Source organism: Strix uralensis, chromosome 25 (genome assembly GCF_047716275.1).
Source record: "Strix uralensis isolate ZFMK-TIS-50842 chromosome 25, bStrUra1, whole genome shotgun sequence".
Taxonomy (NCBI): domain Eukaryota; kingdom Metazoa; phylum Chordata; class Aves; order Strigiformes; family Strigidae; genus Strix; species Strix uralensis.
This window is the reverse complement of record NC_133996.1, coordinates 5,472,266-5,496,251: the sequence shown is the minus strand read 5'-3', so window position 1 is coordinate 5,496,251 and position 23,986 is coordinate 5,472,266. Positions and strand designations below refer to the sequence as shown.

Genomic DNA, 23,986 nt, shown 5'->3' with positions numbered 1-23,986 from the left:
TGGCAGTAGTTGTCAAATCTCGCCTCTTTTTTTTTAGTTGGTTAGATGTAAAGGTCTTTATTGATTTCAGTTGCTGTACAAAAGTGCACAAAACAAGCCATTAGTTGAAAACTGTTCAAGCCGTTAATACCCGCTTAATCCAAAACCCTCCTTTTTCCCCTGAAACCCCTAAATTTGGCCCCTTCCCCATCTTGAAGGAGAGGCTGCACTATTTTCCCTCCGCATACAGCCCTGTAAGTCTACTTGCTGCTCCCCTTAAGAGGTGCAGCCTCCTTACACTAGTGATCTAGGTTAATACTGCCGTTGTGACCTGTGAGGAACAGGTGACGGGGAAAACACCCCTCTCGTGCAGATAATCGTTTTGCTATCGCCAAGTGAGCTGCAGCTCTGAGAACTGAAGGAAGATTTACCCGGGCCTGTGCAGGATGGAGTGCTTCAGGGTTAGTGCGAGGCCCAGTCCACCCACACTGCAGCATAATCACATCCAGACAAATCCCGGGCTCTTACTGCAGTGTGGAACTGCTGAGCTACACCCCCTCTTCTTCCCCTTCCCCAGCTCCCCGCAGGTTTGTACGCAGAAAGTGCTGTTGAACAGTAGCAGCTGCATTAACTACAGTGGTAGACCCTCCCCAGTGCGCTCTCTCCCAGGGTGCCTCCCCTCGGTTTCACTGGAGGAAGGGGAGGATAGTGGTGTAAAACCACTCTTCTGAGAAGTGCAGGTGATCCCCTTTCACCCCCAGGAACACCAACTTTCCTGCTTTGTCCATCTCCTGCAGCCCCAGGCGATCCTGCAGAGAGAAGTATGACCGTAACTTCCCGGGGCACTGCCATGGCCAAAAGGCCGGCACTGCTGGGGGAACCCGCCGTGGAGGAAAGCACCGATGGTCAGAGACTGCTGGCAGGCTGGAGGGGTTCACCTCTGCTCTTCAAAGCTTCTCCTCATAGAGGGGGAAAAACCATTTGGGATGCCTCTTATAGAAAAGCTTTAAAAAGGAGTGGAGTTCATTAAACACATGCTGAAGGAGACAACCACTGCAATTCCCACTGGCCTGGAGAGAAACACCCTCCCAAACAGCTACTGGTAAGAGGAGGCGACGCCCCAGGAATGGCAGAGATGGTGAGGAGGGCAGAGGTGTGGGTTTTGGAGCTCCTCAAGGCCCCAGAGACACCACAGAGTGGAAACAGCAGAAACCCCTCAGCCTCCAGCAGAACGTACCTCTGTGTACAGCAAGGTCTCCTTCAGCGGGATGGTCTCCTTGGCTTGGCCGCTTTTGTAAAACCCAAACCACTGTCGGAATAAAAACAAGGGAACGGTTGCTGAAGGGCTCCCAGGAGATAAGCAGGCTTTGACCAGCATCTGGTGAAAGCCTATGTTTGCATTCAGCCTGCTCCTCGCCAACCTCAAGTTCTGCCACCAAAGGACAAACCAGAAACAAGCACCAAAAATGTCACCCAAAAGTAGCACCCGCCCTGCCTGCCTCACCTCGGAGATCGGAGGATCGACCATGGTATCATTGAGAAATTTCACCATCACAAACTTTTTCAGAGCCATCAGGTTTTTCTTGTACGTCTCATTGATGCCCTGGATGAGAGCAGCAGAGAACAGACCCAAGTCACCGGAGAGTCCACTGAGAGAGGTCGGGGAAACCACCTGCACCTGCAAAGGAAACCCTGGACCGCAGCAGCCTCGGAGGCAGGAACGTGTGTTTCTGCCAGCAGCCTCCCTTGGCTGTGCTCGTGGCATCCAGGCTGTAAAGAGGGGATGGGCCCCCCCACCTTCCCAGGGCAGAGGGGGGGATTCACCCCCTTGAAAGGTGATGGGTGGACTGAGCACGTGGCACATCTACACCAACGGCTCCGAAAGAGCGTGGTGATGCAGGAACTGCTCTGCCATGGACAAGCCTCATTCATAAATCTACCAGCAAAAACACTTCGTACGCTCCTGGCACGCAGGGCAAAAAATGTTCCCCTCTGACCTCCAGCTAAACTCCTGCCAGGGAGAACTAAACGAATAAACTCAGCGCTAAGGCTTCTGCTCTCCTGTTAATCATTAGCGAGGTCCTTACCCTCTCCTGATTTATGTCAGCCAAAAAGATGCTGTTTTTCCTGTAGTCCTCCTCCTTCAGAGGGTCGTGCCAATACTCTGCTTGTACCAAGCTGGAGAACAGAGAAACCAAAGATCAGAGCGGAAGCCCAGAGCTGCTCACGTGGGCCCGGCTGCCGTCACTGCCGCCCGATGACTGTACTCACTGCTCTTGAACAGCTTGTGTGTAGGCGCCCAGATCCAGCGTCTTCCGGATCCAGTCACAGATATGGGAGCTCTCACCAGGACAGCGTGGCAAACCGTACACGCCTGCGGTGTGGAGACGTGTAACAGCTCCCTGAGCCAAACTGAAATCCCTTAATCCCTCTGGCTGGTAAAGAACCAGCCTCTTACAGAGCAGTGGCAAGAATTACCCAGGGAATCAGGCGGCCTTTAATCCTGCAATCTCATTAGACAGCCCTCCTGCCCCTGGGCACTATTACACTCAAAGATAATGGATGATGTTCTGGAGCTGAGGGTATTGCTCTGGAGAACGGGGGCATGCAGACAAGCCGTCCAGCTTGCCTGGTGTGTTCCCAGGAGGTCTCAGGATGGTTCCCTACAAGCCTTCCCACTACACTACAAAGAAATAGACTCAAGCCATGGAACTTCTCAGGGGAGAGTATTTGAAACTCATTGCCAGCCGCTCTTAATTGTACACCTCTTAAATTCCATTTCATATTGCCTCTCTATTAATCTACTGCAAAAATCAGTTCCCTTTCCTTGGGGCTTTAGCCTTCCAAACACCAATTGCAAAATATCCTTGTGACCCAGAAGATTTAGTTTCACAGAGGCTTTGCTCTGTAATTAGAAATTTCTTCTCCCAGAACAACTAATCCCAAGCGCTTCCAAAGTATACAGGAATTCCACCCAGGCAATAAGTCGTCTATTTACAAAGGTCCCTTCTCACTGCCAGTTAAGCAAGACCGAGACAGGAGATAATGTAGTTGGCTAACAACTGGGCCAAAGCAGATCACCAGATTCAGACAAGAACAAAGGGGCAGCTTAATCCAGAAGAAAATGGTCAGATTTTAGGAAGAAGCCAAAAAAATCATTCCTCCTGCCAACAAGAGCCCCCCACCCTTCAAGGCAGTTAGGAGTGTGATACCTTGGTGCTGTCCCCCAACGGAGATCAAATTGAGCATGGGAGGAGAAGGACATCTCTGGGCCACTGCCCTCCTGTGGAGAAAGAGGGAGGAGCTGAGCCGGCACTGGCCCACCCAGGCCACCAGCGCTGGTTCACACAGAGCTGCCACTGCTCCTGCACTTTGGTAAGGTTTGCAAAGAGAATTAACCCCTCCTGGTAGGAGGGCTACAGGGAAACACGTTCTTGCCTCCTTTGGAGCGCTCCTACCTTTATGAAGGGGTTTGTCACTTTACATCTGATTAGTACTTCAAAAGAGTTTTAAATCAGAAGCTAAACCCCAACAGAAATTGATGGAAATGGAAGAGAAGTGTAAACTTACAGGAACTGGCCTCCTTGGGAGAAGCCCATTGCGTTGTAGCCTCCTTTCAGGCGAGGGTCCTTTGCGAGCTGGCTGCACACTTCTCTCACTTGATCGTTCACATTCATAAAGAAGCTGTTCTCCATATCCTGATGGATTAGCCAAATTAGAAAGTATAATTTGTCCCTTTATGATGTTTTACGCTATTTTAATCTCTGCAAATAGGTCGCTAACAGTTCTGCTTTTGGGAGAGGACCTTAACTTTCACAATGACAGAAGCGAAATTCAAGTTTTGAGACTTCCCTTCACCACGTCTTTGTTCCTACTCTGCCTGGCAAAACTGTCTCATATGAAACAGTGACATTTCCCCAAACTTCCTGACAATGAGTCCCTTCAGATTTTGTGTGTGTGTATATACATAAAGTAATATATAAATATAATATATATACAATAAAAATATTCAAAATCAAACTTCTCCCATCTTCTCCAGATCCCACAAAATAACATACATTGCACATTATCCTGAGACACTATTTAAAGAAATTCTGTAGGGCTACATAAAACTGTCAAAAAAATGAAGGCACAGAAGAAGTCTGTATCTTTATTATACTGAAGATATATACTGAATAATGCTAAATCAGTGGATTTTCATATTAATCCAGTTTAGATTAGGGATTTGGTTTTCCCCAGTTCTTTTCTGCAGGTATTATCTAGACTTTATTGGTTTCTACCTGTCAAAGCTGTTTACTTCACAAAGAAGAAAAAAATTAGCAGGGAAAGCACAACACGAATCCTTGTGGAATCGTGTTAATAACAGACTGCAATAACCATCGCACGCTGGCCGCCACCCTGCCAAGCAGAAATGCGAGTGACAGCTGAGTGAGTTACCTGTATCAGATTGCTTCCAATCTTGAGAGACAGGACGTAAATCCCTGGTATTTTATTCTCCACTATTTTCTTAATGTAGCCCATGCTTTGGGGATTGCAGCAGCTGTCTCCTGTGAAGGGGAACACCGTGAAGCACCGTCATGCCACCGCCCAGGCTCTCACCTCACCTCCACAAACACACCGAGACCCCCCCTTGCTGCAACGGGGCCAGGAGCTGCCAACGCACACACGGACCCGGGGGAGGAGGGTCAGCACCTCCCGGTCTCCGCAGAAACCCGCAGCCCGGAGGAGCGGGACACCGGAGCGGGGCCGGGGGCGGCCTGCGAGCTCCCCTCGGGCCTGCTCGTGTCCCAGCACGGCCCCGTCCGCGGGCCGGGCCAGCTAAGCACCGCCGCCCCGCCCACACAGCCGTTACCGGAGGATCGGCGCCGCCCCCCGTTGCCGGTCCCGGCTCACCCATGCCGTGCCAGATAACCAGGGGGACGGCGGCAGCCGCGCAGCGCACGCACAGCCCCAGCAGCACCAGCACCGCCGCCCTGAGCGCCGCCATCTTGACTGGGCACATGACTGGCGCTCGGCGCGGGTCAGGTGTGGGGGCGTGGCCTGGCGGGGGCGGGACCAGACGGGGCGGGACGCGCGACTGGTGGGCGGGGCCTATCGGCAGCGGGGCGTGGTCTAGCGGGGGCGGGGCGGGGCCGCGGCGTTGCCGAGTGAGCGCGGGTTCGAGCCCCGGCGTTGCTCCATCCCAGCCAGATTCCTGAAATCCCAAATCCTGCGACAGCACGTGCCTGCGTCCCGCTCCCCACCCGAGACACGGAGCCAGGAGACCCACGGCCCCGCTGGTCCCTTCTGGGCTGGGGGAGACACCTCTCCCTGTACGTGAGCTACCCCGGGGGGACGGGATGGGGCGAAGAACGAGCCTCCCTTTACACCAGCCAAGGGAGGGCAGTGGGTACCCCTGGGGCGTCTGCAGGAGCCCCCTGGGGTGGGAGAGACCTCGCTGCCCTGCCAGGCTGTTGTGGTCGAGGGTTATAAACCACAGGTGCAAACAAGGCCGACCCGGCGAGGTTTGAGGCTGCTGTAGATCCCTGGGCTCATAAAGCGTTTGTGCCAGCAGCGCAGGCATCTGTGACCGGAAGCCAGCTCCACTCTTGCCGTGCCGGTAATGGCGTTGGGAAGAAACGTCAGGGGTCACTGCCCAGCTGCTCCTGTGTTTGTTGGTGTTTGAGATTTGCTTCCCAACAGGGCTGGACGTTATCTTGAGGAGAAGCAGGCAGCAGCGTTGCAGGCAGGAAAGGATGCAGCGCCACACGGACAACGCGCAGGCAGGGGAGGAGCCGGAAGCAAAGCAGGATGAAGCCCCTCTGCTTGCTGAGCAGCCCTCCTCCCGCACAGGTAAATCCGCTCCCTGGGGAGGAGAGGGCTGAAGTGCAGCCTTAGCAGGGCCTGGGAGCCAACAATGTCAGGCTTTGACGCGTCCCCTCCATTCTCCGTCAAGTCTCCTTGCCTTCCTGCCCTTCCATTCTCCGTCCGGAGATACAAACTGCCATCCCTGCCAAGGAGGAGGGCAGGGCCTCGGTGGCAGATGCCTGGAGGGCACCTGGAAAGAGCCATTTATTGCTGTGTAAGGTGACATGGATCTGTAGGAGGGGCTGAGAGGCCTCGCTGACCAGCCCTGGTTTGTGGGTGCTCTACTTTCGCAGGGCTCTGCTCCACTCGCTGTGGCCTGACCCTGGTCCTGCACATCTCTCTCTTCATGGCCTACGCGCTCCGGGTCAGCCTCAGCATCGCCATCGTCGCCATGACTAACAGCAGCCATCCCCACGGCTGCTCCGGCAGCGCTCCCTGCAGCTCCTACCCTGGCTTTGCTCAGGACGTAAGTGGAAAGCAGATGCAGATAACTGAAAGCCACTTCCCGGGCTCAGTCCACTCTTGCTTTTGCATGAGGACAGACTTGGAAGCAGCAGCAGAACAAAGCCCTGAGGACAAAGGGGGGTGAAGGAGCAGAGAGCTCAGCTTGTTGTGCTCAGGGCTGCGTTTCCTGATTGCTTCTCCCCTTCTGGAGGAGTCTGAGCCTGGACAACAGAGATCTCTGTCTGACAAGTTCTGTCTCCCCCAGGCCCCCGTGTATAGCTGGAGCGCTGAGACTCAGGGAATCATCCTCAGCTCCTTCTTCTACGGCTACGGCCTCACGCAGGCGCTGGGTGGGTACTGCTCGGGGCTGTTTGGGGGGAAACCCATCCTGGGCAGCGGGCTCCTGCTCTCCTCCGTGCTCACCCTCCTCGTGCCCCGAGCAGCAGAGCTTGGCGTGAGCTTCCTCATCGGGCTGCAGGTGCTGCTGGGCTTGGCTGAGGTCAGTGGTGGCTACAAAACCTGCTCTGGTTAGCCCTGGCTGCGCTCCCGTGTCTCTTCCCCCCATACCCCCCTGTTATCTTTTCAGGGAGTGATATTTCCAGCTCAGTACACACTCTGGGCAAAATGGGCCCCTCCGCTGGAACGCAGCAGGCTCATGAACATCGCTGATGCTGGTAAGACACAAAGATTTTTCCATACCACCGATTCAGTAAGTGCAGGATCTCCTCTCACCCCCCTCTTTCCAAGCCAGTCCTTGTAGTAACCTCAAGTTCAAGTCTGTAGGTCCTTGGCAAAGAGCGTTAGCAGCGTTCAGCTTTTCCGCCTCTCCTCCTCCCATCCTGTGTGTTCTTTGTCTCCTCAGCTCAGGTCAGCTTGAGGCAGAAGAGGGAACATGGACACTGAAGGGAGCAAACCTGGATACAAGGGTGATTGTTTGCACAGGCACTTCATCTGTGCCACCACATTTGCCCATCACAAATCAGGCTGGAGGTCTGTCCCACTCGCTGCTGGTCACACAAAGTCCCATTAAAATTATTCTCCTGGTTTCTGATCCCTAGGATGCACTTTTGGGACATTCTTTGCTCTCCTTGTGGCTGGGATCATCTGCCAGAGTCTGGGGTGGCCTTTTGTCTTCTACATCTTTGGTGAGTAATGGCCCATCATGTCCCTCTACTCCGAACCCGCTGCAGACCATTTGCTGGCAGAGCTCCTAAAGGTTCCCCATCAGAGTCCTGTGGGATCAGCTCCATCCTAACTAGTCCCACACAGAGCTCTGGGCTCCCCTCTCACCCGCCAGGCCAGGCTGAAGCCATTTTCCTGGGGTACTATTAGAGAACGTGCCTTTGCTGAACCTTTTGTGCCATCAACGCAGCCCCTTTCCCTGTGAGCAATGGGTTCAGGGGAGTTTGTCCCTTTCCATCTTCCCACACTCGCCGTTTCACTAGCACCAGCCTCCATCCCGCTGGCTCTCCACTGCCGCAGCTCACCGTAAGAGGAGCTGGCACCGAGAGCCCCACTCCTCACAGGTGCCGTGGGCTGTGCCTGGTGCCTCTGCTGGTTCCTCCTCGTGTACGAGGACCCTGCACATCACCCGTGGATCAGTGCCGGGGAGCAGGAGTACATCATGTCGTCGCTGGCTCACCAGGTACACGCAAACCTTTTAACCGCCACTGACTACGCTGCGGACACCGTGGCAAAGGGACTGCTCCGAGGCAGCGCACATGGGTTCCTTCTGCCACGGCCAGTGCTAGTCCCAGTCTGCTCAGCAGTAGGTGGAGAGGCCAAGGAAAGCCTGGACAGCCTGTCTGGGGAATGTGAGACAGGAAAGGAGGCACTGGCTGATGTTTTATTCCTTCCAGGGCAGCTCTCATGGCCACTCCCTCCCACTTGTGGCCATGGCTAAATCACTGCCTCTTTGGGCAATCACCATTGCCTGCTTCTGCACAGACTGGCTGTTCTACATGCTGCTGACCTCCACGCCCACGTTCATGAGCACCGTCCTCCACTTTGACCTCAGAGAGGTGAGTGCTGCCCTGCTCTTGGCTCCATGGCTTCATGCCATGGACACGATAATGCCTTGTTCTCTGCTCTGCAGAACGGGCTCCTCTCCTCCATGCCTTATGTTGGGAACGGGCTGGGGCACATCCTGGCTGGGCTGCTGGCCGATTTCCTCCTGGCCAGGCGAGTGCTTGGCACAGCAGCCATCAGGAAGCTCTTCTCAGCACTCGGTAAGGACGAGCTTTCATCTGCCGTCCAGCCTTTCCAACACACTTGTGTGGCCTGTTATAAAACGCATCCCCTTTTCCTCCCAAGGGATGCTTCTCCCAGCCGCCTTCCTGGTGGCTGTGCCTTACATTGGCTGCAGTTCCACAGTTGTTGTGGTCCTTCTAACACTGGCCTTGACAATAATCAGCCTGACAGGAGCAGGCATCAATATTAACCACATCGATATAGCACCCAGGTAAGTGGGTCTCACCTCTGTGCCTTCCCTAGCTCTGCGTCCTTCCTGTTCCCAATCCCCCAAGGCTTCTGCAAGTCCTGCTCTCCCTTCCCTTATCCTCTGTAGCTGATGGCATTGTAAGCTAAGGGGGAGCATAAAGGCTTAAAATCCCCCCAGTCTTGCAGGGAAGATCCTAGTGTTGCTCAGCATGACATGCACTATTCATGCAGATGAGGGAAGGGACTGGCAGCACCTACTCATCTCCCTTCTTGTGACAGTTTCCTCTCTGCCTCACTCAGGAAATCTTTGCTTCCTCTCCCCAGATATGCAGGGTTCCTGCTGGGAATCACAAATACCTTTGGCATAGTCGCAGGAATTATTGCTCCTACTGCAGTTGGACTTCTCATCGGCCAGGTAATTTGGGGCTGCAAGCTGCAAGCATGTCCCTGGATGAAAACACAGGTCTGCTCTCAGAGATGGATTCCTTTCTCTGCACTGAATCAAAAATTACTCCAAGCCAACCCCCTCTCCCAACGAACACATGCAATGTAGCACCTGGCAAACCAGAGCTCTGGACCATTTTGAGGACATGGGGATGACTCAGAAAGCAGGAAGAGCTCCACATGGGCCCCATCTGGATGTACTTGGAGATGGGGAGAGGGCTGAGGGAGTGGGGTGAGGGGGAAGCTCTGTGCCAGGAAGGAAAGCTTCCTAAATTCAGCACAGCACACAGTGTTTCCAAAAATGCCAAGGCAGGAAATGCATCTTCAACAAGAGGGGGCCTGGCATATGTCTTGAGTTGAGCAAAGCTCTTCTGTCGTTGGTATTAGTAGCAAGCAGAGGATGGAGATGAGTTTAATGCCAGTGAACCGGGTGGCAGTAGTTGGGTGATCACTACATGGAGATGAAGGGAAGGGTGACACCATCCTGATCTGTTCTTGGCCCCCCAGGATCTCCAGACTGGCTGGAGGAATGCCTTCTTCGTATCTGCAGCCCTCAACCTGTTTGGCCTGATCTTCTACATAGCATTTGGCAGCGGAACCATCCAAGACTGGGCTAGGGAGGACACTGCTGGGCAGTGAGAGCCACGAGCATGGGAAGGTACACAAGGGAACGGGCTGCAAACAGGCACGGGGCAGGCAGGAGCCCCCTCCACTGCTCTCACCTGCGCAGCAAAGAGCCGTGTGTTCCTGCCTGCTCCCGGGGCTCTTGCAGCATCCTCAGGCGATGGCATGAGTACGCAGCCCTGCCTACACTCTGACTCTTGAAGCACCCAGCACCTTCACCGAGCTCTGTTCACCTTCTGATCCCGATCTGCTCCCCTGGGGAGGCACCAGCCCTTGACCAGTGTTGCCTGCCGTGCATTTAACCCTGCCCTCAGCCTCTGCCCATGGGAAGGAACGCTGCAGCATGGGCAGACCCTAAATGAGATCCACGGAGAGCTGGTAAAGCTGTCAGCCAAGCTCTGTGAGGAGCCTGTGGCTATTTCTGGCAAAGCTGTTCTTAGGTGAAGTAAATCAATAATGAAGTAGTAGCGTAACGTTACTTTTTAACTAGCATCTTCTCACGCCCTCTGCACAGAGACTCCTGACACTTTTTTCTCTTCTTAATGAGACAAGCTGATTATTCATTCATTTTTCATCCCATTTTAGAAGCTGGGGCAAAAAGTAAGAGAGAGCATTACAGAGTTCAGCCTGTCAGCCCTGAGCGTGGCCCCTGAGAGGCGGGGAAGGGGATAAGCAGGTACAGCCTTGAGCTGGTGTCATCCTTACTGAGCAAGAGCCTCATTGCAAGCATTCAGCTCAAGATGTGGCCACTGAAAGAGTTGTTTGGACTCAAGAAGAGGTGTGAATTTGGTTTGCCCCCTTCCCAGAGAAGCTGTGTTATGCTCTGCTCCCAGCTGACCGCAGTGAGGGAGTAGGCTGCGACTCCTCACTTGCTCCAGATTAAGTCAAAATGGTGCAAAAAGAGGATCCAGATCCCAGGCAGAGATCTGAAACCCACAAATGCTTCCCTGAAAGAGCAAAGTGAAATTGAAACACTTGCCCAGGTCTGGTTCAAGGAACTCAGGGGTGTGGGGGTGGGAGAAGCTCCGGGAGCCAGGCACGGGTAAGCTACACACGATGCTGCTTGGGAGTGGAGAAGCTCCAACACCTTCTGGTGCGGCATCTCCCAGCAAAACCGCTGTGGCTCATCCCTCCCGGCCTCAGCGTCAGGCCGGGACTCCCGGCAGGACCCCAGCCCCCTCTGCCACCATCTCCGCCGGCGCTCCCCAGAGCAAACCCCGCGGCTGAGGCAGCAGCTCACGGTGGCGCAGGCCGGGCCCCGGCCCAGCCTCGGCTGAGGATGGGCAGGGCCGGCGGCCTTGCCGCGCCTCTGTCCCCCACGGGCCTGGGGGACAAAATGGCGGCGTGGGCTCTCCAGGGCCCGCTCCCGCCCGCGGTTGCCACGGCAACCGGCCGCGGTGCCGGCCGCCCTCCGGCCGCCAGGGGGCGCCGCCGCTCGCGCCGCGCCCTCTCGCGCCGCCCCATAAGACCCCGCGGCGGCGCCCGGCTGATCTCTTCCCCGCCCCCGTCATGGCGGTGAGTAGCGGCGCCAGCGGGCCGCGGTCGGGCTGCGTCGTCTCTATCCACCGCCATCCGCCCTCGGCGGGGCCCGGCCGGGCCAGTGCCCGTGCGGGCGGGAGCGGGGGAGGCCGGGGGGGAGAGCTGCGGGGCCGGTACGGGCAGGGAGCAGCCGGTGGGCCGCCCTGGGGAAGCGGCTGCCATGACAGGTCGCGGCCTGCCCGGTGCCTGGGCCGCCGCGGCGGGGCTGGGGTTGGCCCCCGGCGTGGAGCAGGGCTCGGTGTCAGGCGACGGTAACGGCGTGGCGGAGCGTTCTCCGGCGGCTGGGGCGAGCGGGGGGCTGTCTCCCGGGCACCCCCCGTTAGGCCCCGTGTTGTTTCTCCGCAGCAAGACCAAGGTGAAAAGGAGAACCCCATGCGGGAGCTGCGCATCCGCAAGCTCTGCCTCAACATCTGCGTTGGGGAGAGCGGGGACAGGCTCACCCGAGCGGCCAAAGTGCTGGAGCAGCTGACGGGCCAGACCCCCGTCTTCTCCAAAGGTGAGGGGTGGGTTCCCTTGCCAAGCGGGGGGTAGCGTGTCCTGGAAGTTGCAAAGGAGCAGTTTGGGTTTTGGCTTCAGCGGTGGTTGTTTTCCTTTCTCTCCTGAGTATGCAGAGGGTGAAGTGGCCGTGCGGCTCCCAGGGAGGTGGGGAGGTCTGCTCTGATGTGGGCCTTGTTGTGAGAATTGGGGGCCTTAAATATCGGGGTGCTGGTGGTCGTTTCTGTCAGGTTAGTTCTGCCTCCAGACATTGGCTGCTGCTCTGCCCTCATCCCCGAAGAGGGAGCGTATGGTTGCCTTAGTTCTTTTTTCTTTCCTTTAAAGTGATTTTTTATTTCTTCTTAAACCAGCTCTAAATCCCCTGGGTGGGAATGCTTTGAATAGCTTTTAAGTGTAATTATTCCTGCCTACAGCACGATACACTGTAAGATCCTTTGGAATCAGGAGAAATGAGAAGATTGCTGTTCATTGCACAGTTCGTGGGGCCAAAGCAGAGGAGATTCTGGAGAAGGGGTTGAAGGTGAGAATCTGGCTGCTCTGGATCTTTGATTTGTGAAAGAACAAAACTTAATCTGTACCAGCTGAAAAGATATGCGCTTTGAAATGTTGCACCTGATTTAGTTACAAGTCAGTTGTGGATGTTAAGGAATGGAGGAGCAGCTTTGTCCAGTACACAGGCTGCTGTGTTTGCACTGTTTCTCTGTCTGGTTGCTGCTTTATCCTTCTTTAAGAGCTAGTGGGTGCAGGTGCTGCTTTCTCTTGAGGTTTTATCTTTGCTGTAATTTATGAGCAGCCTCTGGGAGCAAAATCTTACAGCTAAAGACTTTGTTGCATGTAAGTAAGTTGTGGGTCTGGTGGCAGTTGGAACACACAGGACTTCTTACTCTGTTTGCAGCCAATAATGACTGACAACAAATGTTTCAGGTGCGAGAATACGAGTTGAGAAAAAACAACTTCTCAGACACTGGGAACTTTGGCTTTGGAATCCAGGAGCACATCGATCTGGGGATTAAATACGATCCCAGTATTGGTATCTACGGCTTGGACTTTTACGTGGTGCGTATTCCCCGCTTCCGTGCAGCTCCTGGGCTTGTGTGGAAGGAGCATAGAACGATACCTGGCTGGGTTGTCAATGAACTTGTGGCCGAGTGCTGGAAGATAGAGAAATGTCAACAAAATCCAAGTTTAAACTGAGATTCCCAAGGCTGCCATAAAATCCCTGATATATGACATGGCTCACAAAGCCTCTTCAGAAACAAATACTGTGGCTCTTACTGGTACTCCTGGGATAGCACCGGAACAGCTGTGCCAGGTGTGGGGAAGGAAAGAGCAGCAGTGGGAAGCGCAGCAGGGGCTTCAGGAATGCTGACAAAGACGGGCTGCAGTGCTGGAAGATTCTCTCTGCATCTAGAAGGCTGGGGTTGGGTCATGTAGCAGTGGTGGTGGGTGGTGTGTGTGACTCGTTCCGTTCTGCTGTGCCTCATGCTGAATCTCTGAAATAGAGGGAAGCTGTTCTGTCCATGTTAGCAATGCTGTTCAGTGTATCTTTTCTTGAGAGCTGAGGCCTCTGAGTGAGTGAGTGAATCTTCCATGCTCATTTTTGACTTCTGAGTCAGTGTATGTGCTCAGGTGTCCAACCTAGGGGCTGTCCCTGTCGGTTTACCTGGCTGCTCAGAAGTTACTTAGCTCTTAGTTTAGCTGAGGTAGTAGAACACTCTCAGTCTTGAACATGACAATGAGAGGTTACTGATGTGGAAATTCTACCCTTCCCTCCTAGAAAACTCTTAAGTTTAAGAAAATAAATAAATGTCAGAATGAAATAGTGCTGTGGGTCTCCTCTCCTGGCAGGTGCTGGGCAGGCCTGGCTTCAGTATTGCTGACAAGAAACGCAGGACTGGCAACATTGGAGCCAAGCACAGAATTGGAAAGGAAGAAGCCATGCGCTGGTTTCAGCAGAAGGTAAAGTCCACCTTTATTTTTGTATCCCAGGAGTCTCCTAGCAAGTATCAGCAAAATGCTTCACTGTGGAAGGGGTGGAACAAGTCACTGGGCAGGATGAGATCTTGATCACTGCTTATATCATTAATTTTTACTGTTGTGGGGCACTAGAAGCTGCGTTTGGGTGTGAGTGCTGTCCATGCCCCTTTTTTGTGTGCTGAACTGAAAGAGCAGCTCTTGCAGGGTAGCTGGAAGTATCAGCCCTTGTGTAAATCTGTCTCCCACGGTTTTTGGAGGTGGTGTGTGTACGTGGATCACAGGTGACGAGGCAGGGTTAGGATTTGTTTATCTGACACAGCTCCTGGCTCAGCTGCCAGACTTGGAGTGGTCCAACTAAAACCAGTTACTTGGTGTATCTGGCCATAGTGTTCTCTGCCACAGATAATGAATGGGAGATGCTGAAAGCTTGATTGGAAATGCCAGAGAGGGGACTACTTGTACTTTTTCAGACATGGAAAAGGTGGACAGTCTGTCTGGAGGCTCTTTAATGGTTACTCTGCCTAGATTACACAGGTCATACCCCATGCAGTGCAGGCTCCAGCTGACTCCTGCTGAATGTGTGGGTTGTTTGGTTTTTTTTTCCCCTCCCTCATGCCTGGTTCTGCTTGCTGTGGCAGAGTTACCTCCAGGGACCAAATCCTGGGACTGGAAAAGGGAGGAGTGTAGGCTGGATCAACCTGTGAAGGGTGGGTTGGCTTGTTTAGCTGGGCTGATGAGTGGAGTTTAATGCCCCCCCTTGGAGGTTAACAGCACAGCAGCGAGGTTGAAAGGCTGAAGGAGAACTGGTGTTTCACTTCAGTGTTGTCTGGGGGGCTTGGAATGAACACGGTGGCTCAGTTTTCACCACAGCGGTACTGCACCTTTACCTGACAGTGCTTTCTCACTTGGTTGTGTGGTTTTTTTTTTTCCTCACAGTATGATGGCATCATCCTTCCTGGTAAATGAGAAGTTCCTGTTACCAAAAAAGCAAATAAAATTTTCTAACCCCTAATTTCTGTTGCGAATTTTATGGGTGCTCCTCCTGACCTGGGAAGGTGCTGGGAGCAGAAAGCCATGGACTGGTGCTGTGCACTTGAAGAGAACGTGCTGTTCTCCAGGAGCGAGTGTTGGATTTACATGGATACAGTCTCCACTTCTGTACTGTCCAACAGCACAAATAATATGTAGAATTTTTACTAAAGTCTGCAGATGGGCTTAGAAGGAAAAAAATACTTTTGACCAATGGAGTTGTAGAGCAGAATTTCTGGAGGGTGAATTCCCAGAGGAAACAAAGTGTCAGTGTGCTGGTCCTGATCCTCTGCAGACCAACCTGCTGTCTTAGGGCAGCCTGGTCTTTAGTAAACCAGGGGTTCTGAATTAGCAGAAAAAATGGGGTTGTTTTAGGAACTATGGGGAGGGCAAGTTCAATGGAAAGCCAAAGGAAGGGGCATGTGTATCCTCTCTTAATAAAGCAGAGCCATAAAGCCAAGATGTGGCTGACGGTTCTTTGTCTAAGCCAGCACGCCGGGAGTGGTTGGAAGGGGCTGAGGTAAGGCCTGGGGGGTTGGCGAGGCTCCTGAGCTGAGATTCAAACCTGGTGCTGCAAGAGGGGGCTGAGATCAGCCAGCAGAAACCCCCCCATCACGCTGCTGTTTCCGTGGGCAGCATGAGTGAGCTCGAGTGCCTGTACCCACCACTGCTGGGGTTTTGACACCACAGGTCTTGGGGCTCTTAACCTGCTGTAGAAATCCTGGAGCAATTACTGGCTGTGCTTGGAATGTAGAGGATGAATCTTGACTGCTTTGTTAAAATGTTTCAGGAGTGTGAACTGACACTGTTTTAATTACACAGCTGGACAGTTTTTCCCTGCAAAGGAATGGCCTTTATTGTTTAAAGAGAAAATTCCCTGCAGGACAATACAGCTCACACAAGTGGAGTTTGGCAACACCCTTGCCTCTGCCTCTAGTGGTTGGTTCTGCATCTTACAGTAAAAAAATTATAATAAAAACTCAAGGAACAAACTTGCTTCCATCCAAATCCGTCCACGGTCCTCCATGGGTGTTTGTGCAGTGTTGTCTCAAAGATTAGACTGTTCCCTTGTCAAGTCTGGTTGGAGTTATAAACGAGGGGAGGTTGCCAGTGCTGTTCAGGACGGAGCCTGTTCCAAAATACCCAGGGCAGCATGTGCTGTGCATGCTGAAATACACGGAGGAAAGCAGAATTCAAACAGAAATGATGTTTTGCCTCGGTATAGCTTTATGCTTGATGTGAACTCTTTAACGGAGATAGTGAATTCTCAAAGATCAATACCTTTTTGTGAACTGTAACTTCTGCAGGCTGCTCTGTTTTGGTGAGTTGCAAAAGGAAGTGAAAATCAGCCTGCTTTGCTGAAGCTCTTGGCATCTTCATGGCACATTGGGGTTCCTTTGAGTGGCTCATTGGCTTCCTGGATGTGGTTTCATTGTGTTTTGCAAAAAAGAAAACCAAAAGCGTTTGCCCAGATGCTCAGCAGCACGTTGCTGCCTTGGCCTGAGACGAAGGTGACAAGCCCGACCAGGGTCATGTGTGCATGTGCTCCAGTGACAGAGACCTGTTCTCAGAAGACACTGGCCTCAGCGTGTGGCTGTTGGGCGATGTAAAGGCTGTGGGTTTGAGGCCAGGAAATAACCACCCCTCTCTTGCCTCCTGCTTGTCACAGGTCATGGCTGCTGGGGGCTGTATCTCAGACCTGCCGGGGCAGGTTTTGGAGCGCTGTGGTGCGGTTTGTCCTGATGTATCCAGCCCAGGAGCCCGAGTCTGCTCTGCAGCGCTGTAAGGGGGGGTCTGCGCCTTCTGAAAAGGCAGCCAGGGTTTTAACAGAGACTGGTAACTGTCTCAGATGCAGTGATGGGAGGACCCTGGGCACAGAGCAAGTGCTTGCCCCAGGGAACTCAAGCTTCCCAGTCACTTATTTTGTAGGTCAGACTCTGCTTTTACAGTAATGGGGAAGCACTGATTGAGTTCAAAACCAACTTGTCAGCTTGGTACAAATAACAGGACCTGGCTAGGAATATGTCTGCAGGGGCTCCTGGTTCAGATGTGAAGAGATTCTGTTCCAGCTGATAATTTATTTTCAGGGCACCATTTGCCTCTCAAATCTCCTGGAGTCTCATAGCATCCCCGGTGCCTTCTGCTTAGCTAGAGCACAGCACTTGGAAGAGCAGATCTTGGTGAGTTGTTCTCTTCCTTGCTATCAAGATTCACTTTGTTCCTGGTCTGAAGGTGTCTACCTTCAAAGAGTGAATATTAAATGTCTTTCCCTTGAACAAATGCTACGTGAGCAACAGGTTCTATTCTAGACCTGTCACTTTTTTGTACCTAACACCAATACTACTGTTTTGAAAGTGTCTCGCAATACTATTCCTACAGTAGAATTTCTCCTGTGTTATTCTAGTTTGTTTTTCGTCTTTTTTTTTTTCCATTTTTCCAGTCCACACTGCGATACAGTGCTGCAGGCTGAAGAGAAAAGCTCTTCTGCCCTGCTTGCTTCCGTGGCTGCCCTGCCTGAGCAATCCCTGCTTCAGCTGCGGGATGGAGATGCAGGCAGCTCAGAAGACACTTTCCTAGAGCCCAAAACTTGCCATGACAAAACAAAAGTGTCTGAGACTTTGCAGTAACTCCAAACATCAGCGTGCCTCCCCATACAGCTACCCACACTCCTCAGCTCTGTCTCCTTCCCTAGCTGCTGGCATAAGCCACGTGGCACACAGGCCTCTTTATGTGCTGGCTGCTGCCGAGGCCACAGAGCTGGCCCGGGACCTGGAGCTCAGGGAGCGCGGGAGGGTGATGGTGCAGCATGAGACACCCACAGTGGCCTCAGGGAGCTCCTCATCCTCAGCCCACTCGTTGAGGTCAGGGTTGTAGCACTGCACACATTTCTGATACCTCTTCCCGCTCTCGTTCCAGCCACCCACCAGGCACAAGCGCCCCTCGAGCAGAGCCACCCCGGCCGTGCTGACCCCCGTGGGCAGGGGCGCCACGTAACTCCACTGCCCCGTCAGTGGGCTGTAACACTCCACGGGCATCACGTCCACCCGCTCGCCCTGGGGACCCAGCTGGCTGCCACCCAGCACGTACGCTCGGCCGGCCGCGGTGGCCGCGCAGTGCCAGCCCCGTGGGGTGCTGAGCCTTGCCTGCTCCCTCCAGGTGTCGGTGCTGGGCTCGTAGCAGCAGACGGTGCGGGAATAGGCGTGGGTGATGTAGCCGCCGGTGACCAGGAGCTTGCCGTCAATGACGGTGGTGGCGTGGCAGCAGCGGGGTGTCTCCAGGCTCGCTTTGCTCTGCCAGCTGTTGGCAGTGGGGACGTAGCACTCGACAGACGCCAACGTGCCCTCGGCATTGCGCCCTCCGACAGCGTAGAGGAGCCCGTTGCAGGTGCTCAGGCTGAAGTGTGTCCTCCTGTGCTGCATGCTGGCCAGGTGCAGCCAGGTGTTGAAGCGTGGGTCATACCTGGGGGACCAAGGGCAGATCTGTCTGTCCAGGACCAGCATCAGACCCATGGGGAGAAGCGGGCCTGACAGACATCTGCCTTCAGAGGAGACAACCTGTGCTCTGAAAGAGCCTCGCTGTCTTCTCTAGTCGTAAAAAAACATCTGGACAGGCAGCACAGATGGAGACGATGGCACTGCATGGGACTGGATCCTACCTGCGCCTGCTGGGGTTGCTGCTGCTCTAACCCTTGTGACAGCCCAGCATGCTCCTCCCACCACAAGCTCCAGCCTGGCTTGGAAATGGTGAGTGCTACCGATCTGAGGTGTCCCCTGGCACTGTCACTGTCCCCTCTGTTGGGTCTTTGCAGGTAGAAGAGGACCTAGGGACAAGTGGTCCCTGCCCACCCTGCCAGGCCAAAGCCAGGCACATGATAAGGAGATGGCAGAGGGAACTGGAACTGCTGTGTCCCCGGAGTGATGCCACGGGGACTCAGGTCATGCTGGGAAAGGTGGATAAGCCAGAAATAGAAAGGAGACCTGCCAGTGGGTCCTAAAACCTCATTTGGTGCAGAAGAAAGAGCCCAGTGACGGATCCTAACCGAGGGGTGGTGACCAAGGGACGTGAAGGGCTGGCCTCAAGCAGTGCCACTGCCAATGTTGGGTGTGGAACCTCAAGCAGCTGAGCCAAGCCATGGGCAGAGCCACTGGGAAATTTAGGTTTAGGCTGCAAACAAAATACTGCATGTCAGGTTGCCATGGTTACTCCTCCTTTCTTTGAATAGTAATCCCTTGGCGATCCAGTGACAGGTTTATGGGGATTTAGGAAACAAACCTTGTCATTTAAATGATGAAGAGAGAAATGGAGGTGGAAAGAGAAAGCCTGAAGGGCAACAGGAATCCTACAGACAGTAAATCTTAAAAGGAATCCCGGGAAACCAGAGATTGGGTCAAGGCTGGCACTGGCTGGAGGAACAGCCAGCAGGCGAAAAGGGGAGCTCCCCAGAGTAACAAAATCGGCTACTTCTAAATAATGAGCCCTCCCATCTCTCCAGGGGCTTCGCAGATACAAAGAGGCCCTGCCTTGCCCTCATCCTGCACTGGTGCTGTGCGCTGCTGGAGGACATGGGCAGCACAGCCCCGGTGCCAAAGTCCCCAGGGGAAGCCCAGGCCGGGCTTACGCAGACTGAACACCTGGAAGCAGTTTGCAGGTCTCGTGCCCGCAGTCCAGCACCCTGTGCTGGGCCTCACTGCGTTTGTCCCTCCCTGGCAGCGTTACCTCAGAGGCCAGACCCACCTACTGGTTACTGAGAGCAAAGAAGAACCTTCCCGACGCACTCGTCCCTCGCCCCATGGGGGATGCTGGGGCGCAGGCAGACACGGCCCAGCTCTGAACCCCTCCCCAGGCTCTGCGTGGCCAGGTGGAGCCCATCTTACCTGCTCAGGCTGCTGACAGCGTGCTTGGCCTGGTTCCTGGCATCGTTTTGGTCTTCACCACCCGCGATGTAGATGAATCCATCCATCACCACCACGCACTGGTTAAAACTTTTTGCTGGCATCTCCGTCAGCTTGTTCCAGTTTCCCTCTGCATCCCTGTAGCTGATCTCCCTACTAAGAGCCTTCTCGGTCAAAGCTGGACGACCCCCGACTGTGACAAGCACCCTCTGGCCTCCCCGTATCCTGGTTCTCCGAGACTGAAGACTGTTCTGCTGGTGGGGGAGCAGGTGGTAATTCATAGCATCCACGAGGAGCTTGTGGCACTGCGGGTCTTGCATCATGCGTGGCACAGGTTGCACGTGGTTGACCAAGTCTGGAGCTGAGATTGTGCCGAATCGAATGTTGCTCAGGAGGTCAGCAGCATATCGGACCCGTTTCGGGTCAAACTCCAGCCACTTGACGGCAATCTGGAAAGCTGCAACCTCGCTGGGTATCTGCAGGCCATCATCCATCAGCAGCTCATTGATCTGATCGAAGGGGAGTTTCATGAACTGGTCGGTTTTGGAGAACTCCAGGAAGTTTTCCCGGATGAATTTCCATGTGGCGTCTTTCACCTGGTTGAGGCCGTAGGTGGCCGAGATGTTGGCGATGTACACGCAGTTCTCCACGGCCATCTCCCGAACAAGGAAGTCGCTGCACAGGTTCAGCAGTGCCGGCACTTGCAGCTGGGTGGCCGCGGCGATGGTGCTGCCGATGGTGTACAGCGAGAGGCTCAGCTTCCCCGTGTAGGCGTAGGTGATGATGGTGGTCAGGCCCAGCGGGGAGACGTCGTGGAGCTCCACCCGGTGCAGCTGAGGGTCCCTCTGCAGCAGGCAGTGGAAGTACTCACTGCAGGAAGCCAGGACGAGTTTATGCACCTCGAAGGACTTTGTTTTGGTGGCAATGGTGAGATCGCAGAGGAACCGCTTCTGGCGCATCTGGTTCATCCCCTCCAGAAGGCTGGCTCCGTGGTCTGGTGCTTCAACCTCTGTGGCTGTGCAGTGGAAGCCGTTGGAGCCGCTGTCGTACAAACTATTCAAGTGATTGAAGCGTTCAACATCTAACAAAGCATCTTCCACCATCACTGGGGTGATGGATGCATCTTCTTTAGCCACCTTGGGCTTCTTGGGGGATTTCTTTTTAGGTGCCATCTTGGCAGAATCAGAACAGGACCTGGTGAGAAAGGAGAGGCGAGGAGCCTTGTAGCAGGGGTAAAGGTGTCCTTCTGCTCTTTAAGATTCAGTTAAGCAAAGGAAAAACTCTCACGGACTCATATACTCTTTGGGTCAGGCCAAGGGAAGGATGAAAACTACCTCCAAAGCCCTGTACCCCCTCTGAGCTGCGTTAAAGGCATTGAGGGCCATGACTGCAAGAGGGGATCCTCAACTCTCAACCAGTACCAGCACCTTCGCTGTGTTAAAAAAGGACTGGGGATTTTTGGGTGGTTGCCTTGGGAAACTGGGAGCACCCCCTGGTTCCTGGGGTGTGGGGCTGTGCTCAGCCCTGCTGACAGCTCCGCTGTCTGGGGTGACACAGACTCCAGGCAGAGCCAGACAGCGATCGCAGCGTGTGTTTTGCCTGACTCAAGCACACGTCAGATGGGGTGAATCAAGTCCCAGCAGCTCTGACAGAGGTTCCCACACAGCAGCAAGGTGAGATGAACCCCAGTGCTGCAGAGCCGTATAGCAAAAGGTGTTCTTTTCCCCCTCAGCCCCGTGGGCACAGCAAGGCACTGCTGGGTAACCAGTGGGGCCAACTGCCCTTTGGGGTGACCAGTTCAGAGTGCAGGTGAAAGGGGGAAAAAACAAAAATCAACAACAGCAAAAATCCAGCTTTTGAATGTTCCCAAATTCCAGTTTGAAAGTCCAGTCTGAAACTCAGCAGTGACCTCAGCTCCTCTGAGGGAGCTGGGAGCAGCCAATATACGAGGGAACAAATCTGCCAGCCAGAAATAGCTGTTACTGCGCTGTCTCACATGTCTGGGTACTGTTTATTATGCTTGGCCATAAAGATCAGGTTTCTTGGAACTGAGTAATCAGCTCGTATTTAGCACTGGGCAAAGAAGAAGGAGGGCATTATGAGACTTCAGCAAAAGTATGAAGAAGGGAAAAGTTTAGTGAAAGTCCCTGCCAGGAAAGAGGATTCAGGGCTGAGTCTGAGGGGGAGAGCGGCAGCACCAGCCTGGCTGAGCTCAGCTGCCTGGGGTGAGCAGAGGGAGCAGGGACAACACAGAAGCCAAGGGGATTCAGGAGCAAAGCCCCAGGCACTTGAGCCATCCATGGTATTGCGGAGTTTCACGGGACTACCCCAATTTACACCACTGAGAGCTCGTCTATCACAGTGTCATATCCTGGAGCGGGCTTCAGTCCTTCTGAAACTGGGACACAAATGCTGCTCTCTCTCTCTGTGTTTGAATATGAAACAGTTTCTGACACCCAGCTCAGGATTGGGAAAAGGAAATGGGATTTACCCTTTCAGAGCAACAACGCTTTGATGCTTCCAAACATGCATTTTGTTCTGACTATCCATTCCCCAGGAAAATTTGCAGTTTCAGCTTTTCAGCTGGATTCTAAGTGAAAATACAGGTTAAATATTGGAATTTCCCAGGAAATGAAAATGTTTTTCCAGGCTTTCTCTCCAGATCCCTCAGACCTGCATCTCTCTGAGATACAGCACTGCAAGAACATCCTTGCTGCCAAACAAACCCAAAGAGAAGCAGGACTTGTCCTGGAGGGAGGTGGCTGTCCTGCTGCCCCCATGCTGAGACCAGTCCCAGCAGGACAGATGCCAGGTCGAGGTCAGCAACCTGCCAGGGCAGGAGGGTTTGGCCTCGTGAAATAAGTGACCTGGCTGTCAGGTCCCACCAGGCTGCACTGAGGATCTGCCCAATCCCTTCTGCTCCCCAGACCACCTTGATTTTGGCCTTTTGTTACAGAAACAAGCACAGTGTCTGCAGCAAGCCACTGCTTCTGTCCATAAAACTGCTCACCCCCCTTTCAGGGGCTCCAGACCCGTTTTAGAGAGTGCTCAGCAGCTCCTGTGGGCCTGGTGTGGAGCCCAACATCACAGTTGAGCTCTGAAAGCCTTCTTAACTCCTTCTGGAAAGCCCAGCAATGCAGCTGGCTTTCTCCATCCCCTGTCCACCCCACTCAGAAGTCAAGGGGGGAAGTTGTTCCTGGATAAAACAGAGGTTTTCTAACTGCATTACACTTCATACAAGTACAATGGAACCATGAGAAGTTTAAGGCTCATATTGATGTCTGTGGGATCCTGCCTGTCCCCTTGGGCACCTTTGACAGACTCTGATTTGAAGCACGTGTTCATGTTATGCCAGTGTCTGGCTGCAGGAGGGCAGAGTGACCTTTACTACCTGCAGTTAATTTAAAATGGGACATCATTGCTGCTTCTGATTGAAATACCACTGTAGTGACTTGAAAGGGATATTTTTCCTACAGATTAATCCTGGCTGCTGGATTAATCTAGGGAGCTGGAATGGTTTGAAGAGATTTCAAAGGGCCCAGACAGAAAGGAGGGAAGACAGGGATTTTTTTCTAGCTGTGTAAACTTCTCTTAAAAGACAGTAGTTGTCCTCACAACCTCTCAGCCCTGCACCATATTACTGAGTTAACAGCAAAGCAGGACCTATACAGGGTGATACGGTGTCTTTGGAAAGATGTCAAGCTTATTTTCTTTAATATCTGACCAGACATAGAGTCCCTCTCCTTTACCTGCCTGTGCTCCCAGCTCTGCATTCAAGCAGGGTCTGGGTCATAGCAAACACCAAGCTGACCTGGCAAACTACCTGGACAGCGCAGCTCTGGGCACTATTTTGCTGCCAATAATTCCTCCAGCCCCATTTTAGAAAACAACAAAGTCTTTCCCCGTGCCATTATTTCCATTATTCAGCAGTTCCCGTGCCCCACGCAAGGTCTCTGCAAACCCTGCTAGGCGAGCCCTGGTTCTCCCTGACTCATCTATAGGCTGGGTCTGCTCCTTACCTTGCTGTTAAGACCGGTTAGTCCAAGGGGAAGCTCTGACCAGCACAGGGCTCTGCAAGTTGAGAGACAGAGACCCTCAACTTTCCCCACACAACATCCTCCTCCCTCCTCTCCCCTCCCAGCCAGCTGACTGCTCTTATCACTTCTACATTTACAGCAGGCTTTTGGGGTGATGTGAGGACAGCCGCCCTCAGCCGAGTCCCCAGAGACATGGGAAGGGCTGGATTCAGGTAACGCTGCTGCAGCCAAGGGCATCGT

The 23,986-nt window shown here is 53.6% G+C and overlaps 4 protein-coding genes across 6 annotated transcripts; 2 read left to right on the top strand and 2 right to left on the bottom strand.

The window, feature by feature from the left end:
- Window positions 1-41: 41 nt before the first annotated feature.
- On the bottom strand, window positions 42-5,007 carry PPT1 (palmitoyl-protein thioesterase 1). Of its 2 annotated transcripts, none has more exons than XM_074894747.1 (9): window positions 4,873-5,007; window positions 4,417-4,526; window positions 3,550-3,677; window positions 3,192-3,262; window positions 2,251-2,353; window positions 2,067-2,157; window positions 1,484-1,582; window positions 1,217-1,288; window positions 42-788 (listed from the first exon to the last, which is right to left on the bottom strand). In XM_074894747.1, exons 1-9 carry the CDS (start codon window positions 4,979-4,981, stop codon window positions 666-668), a joined length of 906 nt encoding a protein of 301 aa, XP_074750848.1. In that variant the 5' UTR covers window positions 4,982-5,007; the 3' UTR covers window positions 42-665. The 2 variants fall into 2 exon arrangements, with proteins under 2 accessions (XP_074750848.1, XP_074750847.1); XM_074894746.1 differs by having other exon boundaries at window positions 4,832-4,964.
- Window positions 5,008-5,138: 131 nt separating this feature from the next.
- Window positions 5,139-10,250, top strand: LOC141954797 (sodium-dependent phosphate transport protein 3-like). 2 transcript variants are annotated; one of them, XM_074894742.1, is made up of 12 exons: window positions 5,139-5,291; window positions 5,662-5,811; window positions 6,120-6,292; window positions 6,536-6,769; window positions 6,857-6,944; window positions 7,329-7,415; window positions 7,797-7,915; window positions 8,130-8,291; window positions 8,366-8,498; window positions 8,584-8,731; window positions 9,034-9,124; window positions 9,661-10,250. In XM_074894742.1, exons 2-12 carry the CDS (start codon window positions 5,715-5,717, stop codon window positions 9,790-9,792), a joined length of 1,464 nt encoding a protein of 487 aa, XP_074750843.1. In that variant the 5' UTR covers window positions 5,139-5,291; window positions 5,662-5,714; the 3' UTR covers window positions 9,793-10,250. The 2 variants fall into 2 exon arrangements, with proteins under 2 accessions (XP_074750843.1, XP_074750844.1); XM_074894743.1 differs by lacking the exon at window positions 5,139-5,291 and adding an exon at window positions 5,388-5,578.
- A 967-nt stretch (window positions 10,251-11,217) lies between these two features.
- On the top strand, window positions 11,218-14,800 carry RPL11 (ribosomal protein L11). The gene is made up of 6 exons (XM_074894312.1): window positions 11,218-11,292; window positions 11,662-11,812; window positions 12,225-12,331; window positions 12,736-12,867; window positions 13,660-13,770; window positions 14,725-14,800. The coding sequence occupies exons 1-6, from the start codon at window positions 11,287-11,289 to the stop codon at window positions 14,752-14,754; spliced, it is 537 nt and encodes a 178-aa protein (XP_074750413.1). The 5' UTR covers window positions 11,218-11,286; the 3' UTR covers window positions 14,755-14,800.
- Window positions 14,801-15,647: 847 nt separating this feature from the next.
- Window positions 15,648-23,780, bottom strand: LOC141954622 (kelch-like protein 31). Its single transcript, XM_074894311.1, has 3 exons — window positions 23,729-23,780; window positions 19,692-20,903; window positions 15,648-18,276 (listed from the first exon to the last, which is right to left on the bottom strand). The coding sequence occupies exons 2-3, from the start codon at window positions 20,879-20,881 to the stop codon at window positions 17,544-17,546; spliced, it is 1,923 nt and encodes a 640-aa protein (XP_074750412.1). The 5' UTR covers window positions 20,882-20,903; window positions 23,729-23,780; the 3' UTR covers window positions 15,648-17,543.
- Between the last annotated feature and the right edge of the window lie 206 nt (window positions 23,781-23,986).

Excerpts from the sequence above, each read along its gene's own strand:
- PPT1 (XM_074894747.1), bottom strand. The coding sequence starts at position 4,981 with ATGTGCCCAGTCAAGATGGCGGCGCTCAGGGCGGCGGTGCTGGTGCTG. Across the intron at positions 4,527-4,872 it reads GGTTATCTGGCACGGCATGG|GAGACAGCTGCTGCAATCCC; the intron begins GTGAGCCGGGAC and ends TCCCCTTCACAG. Across the intron at positions 2,354-3,191 it reads CGTTGGGGGACAGCACCAAG|GCGTGTACGGTTTGCCACGC; the intron begins GTATCACACTCC and ends TCCACACCGCAG.
- LOC141954797 (XM_074894742.1), top strand. The coding sequence starts at position 5,715 with ATGCAGCGCCACACGGACAACGCGCAGGCAGGGGAGGAGCCGGAAGCA. Across the intron at positions 5,812-6,119 it reads GCAGCCCTCCTCCCGCACAG|GGCTCTGCTCCACTCGCTGT; the intron begins GTAAATCCGCTC and ends CTACTTTCGCAG. Across the intron at positions 7,416-7,796 it reads TTTTGTCTTCTACATCTTTG|GTGCCGTGGGCTGTGCCTGG; the intron begins GTGAGTAATGGC and ends CACTCCTCACAG.
- RPL11 (XM_074894312.1), top strand. Across the intron at positions 11,813-12,224 it reads GACCCCCGTCTTCTCCAAAG|CACGATACACTGTAAGATCC; the intron begins GTGAGGGGTGGG and ends TCCTGCCTACAG. Across the intron at positions 12,332-12,735 it reads TTCTGGAGAAGGGGTTGAAG|GTGCGAGAATACGAGTTGAG; the intron begins GTGAGAATCTGG and ends CAAATGTTTCAG.
- LOC141954622 (XM_074894311.1), bottom strand. The coding sequence starts at position 20,881 with ATGGCACCTAAAAAGAAATCCCCCAAGAAGCCCAAGGTGGCTAAAGAA. Across the intron at positions 18,277-19,691 it reads GCTGTCAGCAGCCTGAGCAG|GTATGACCCACGCTTCAACA; the intron begins GTAAGATGGGCT and ends TTGGTCCCCCAG.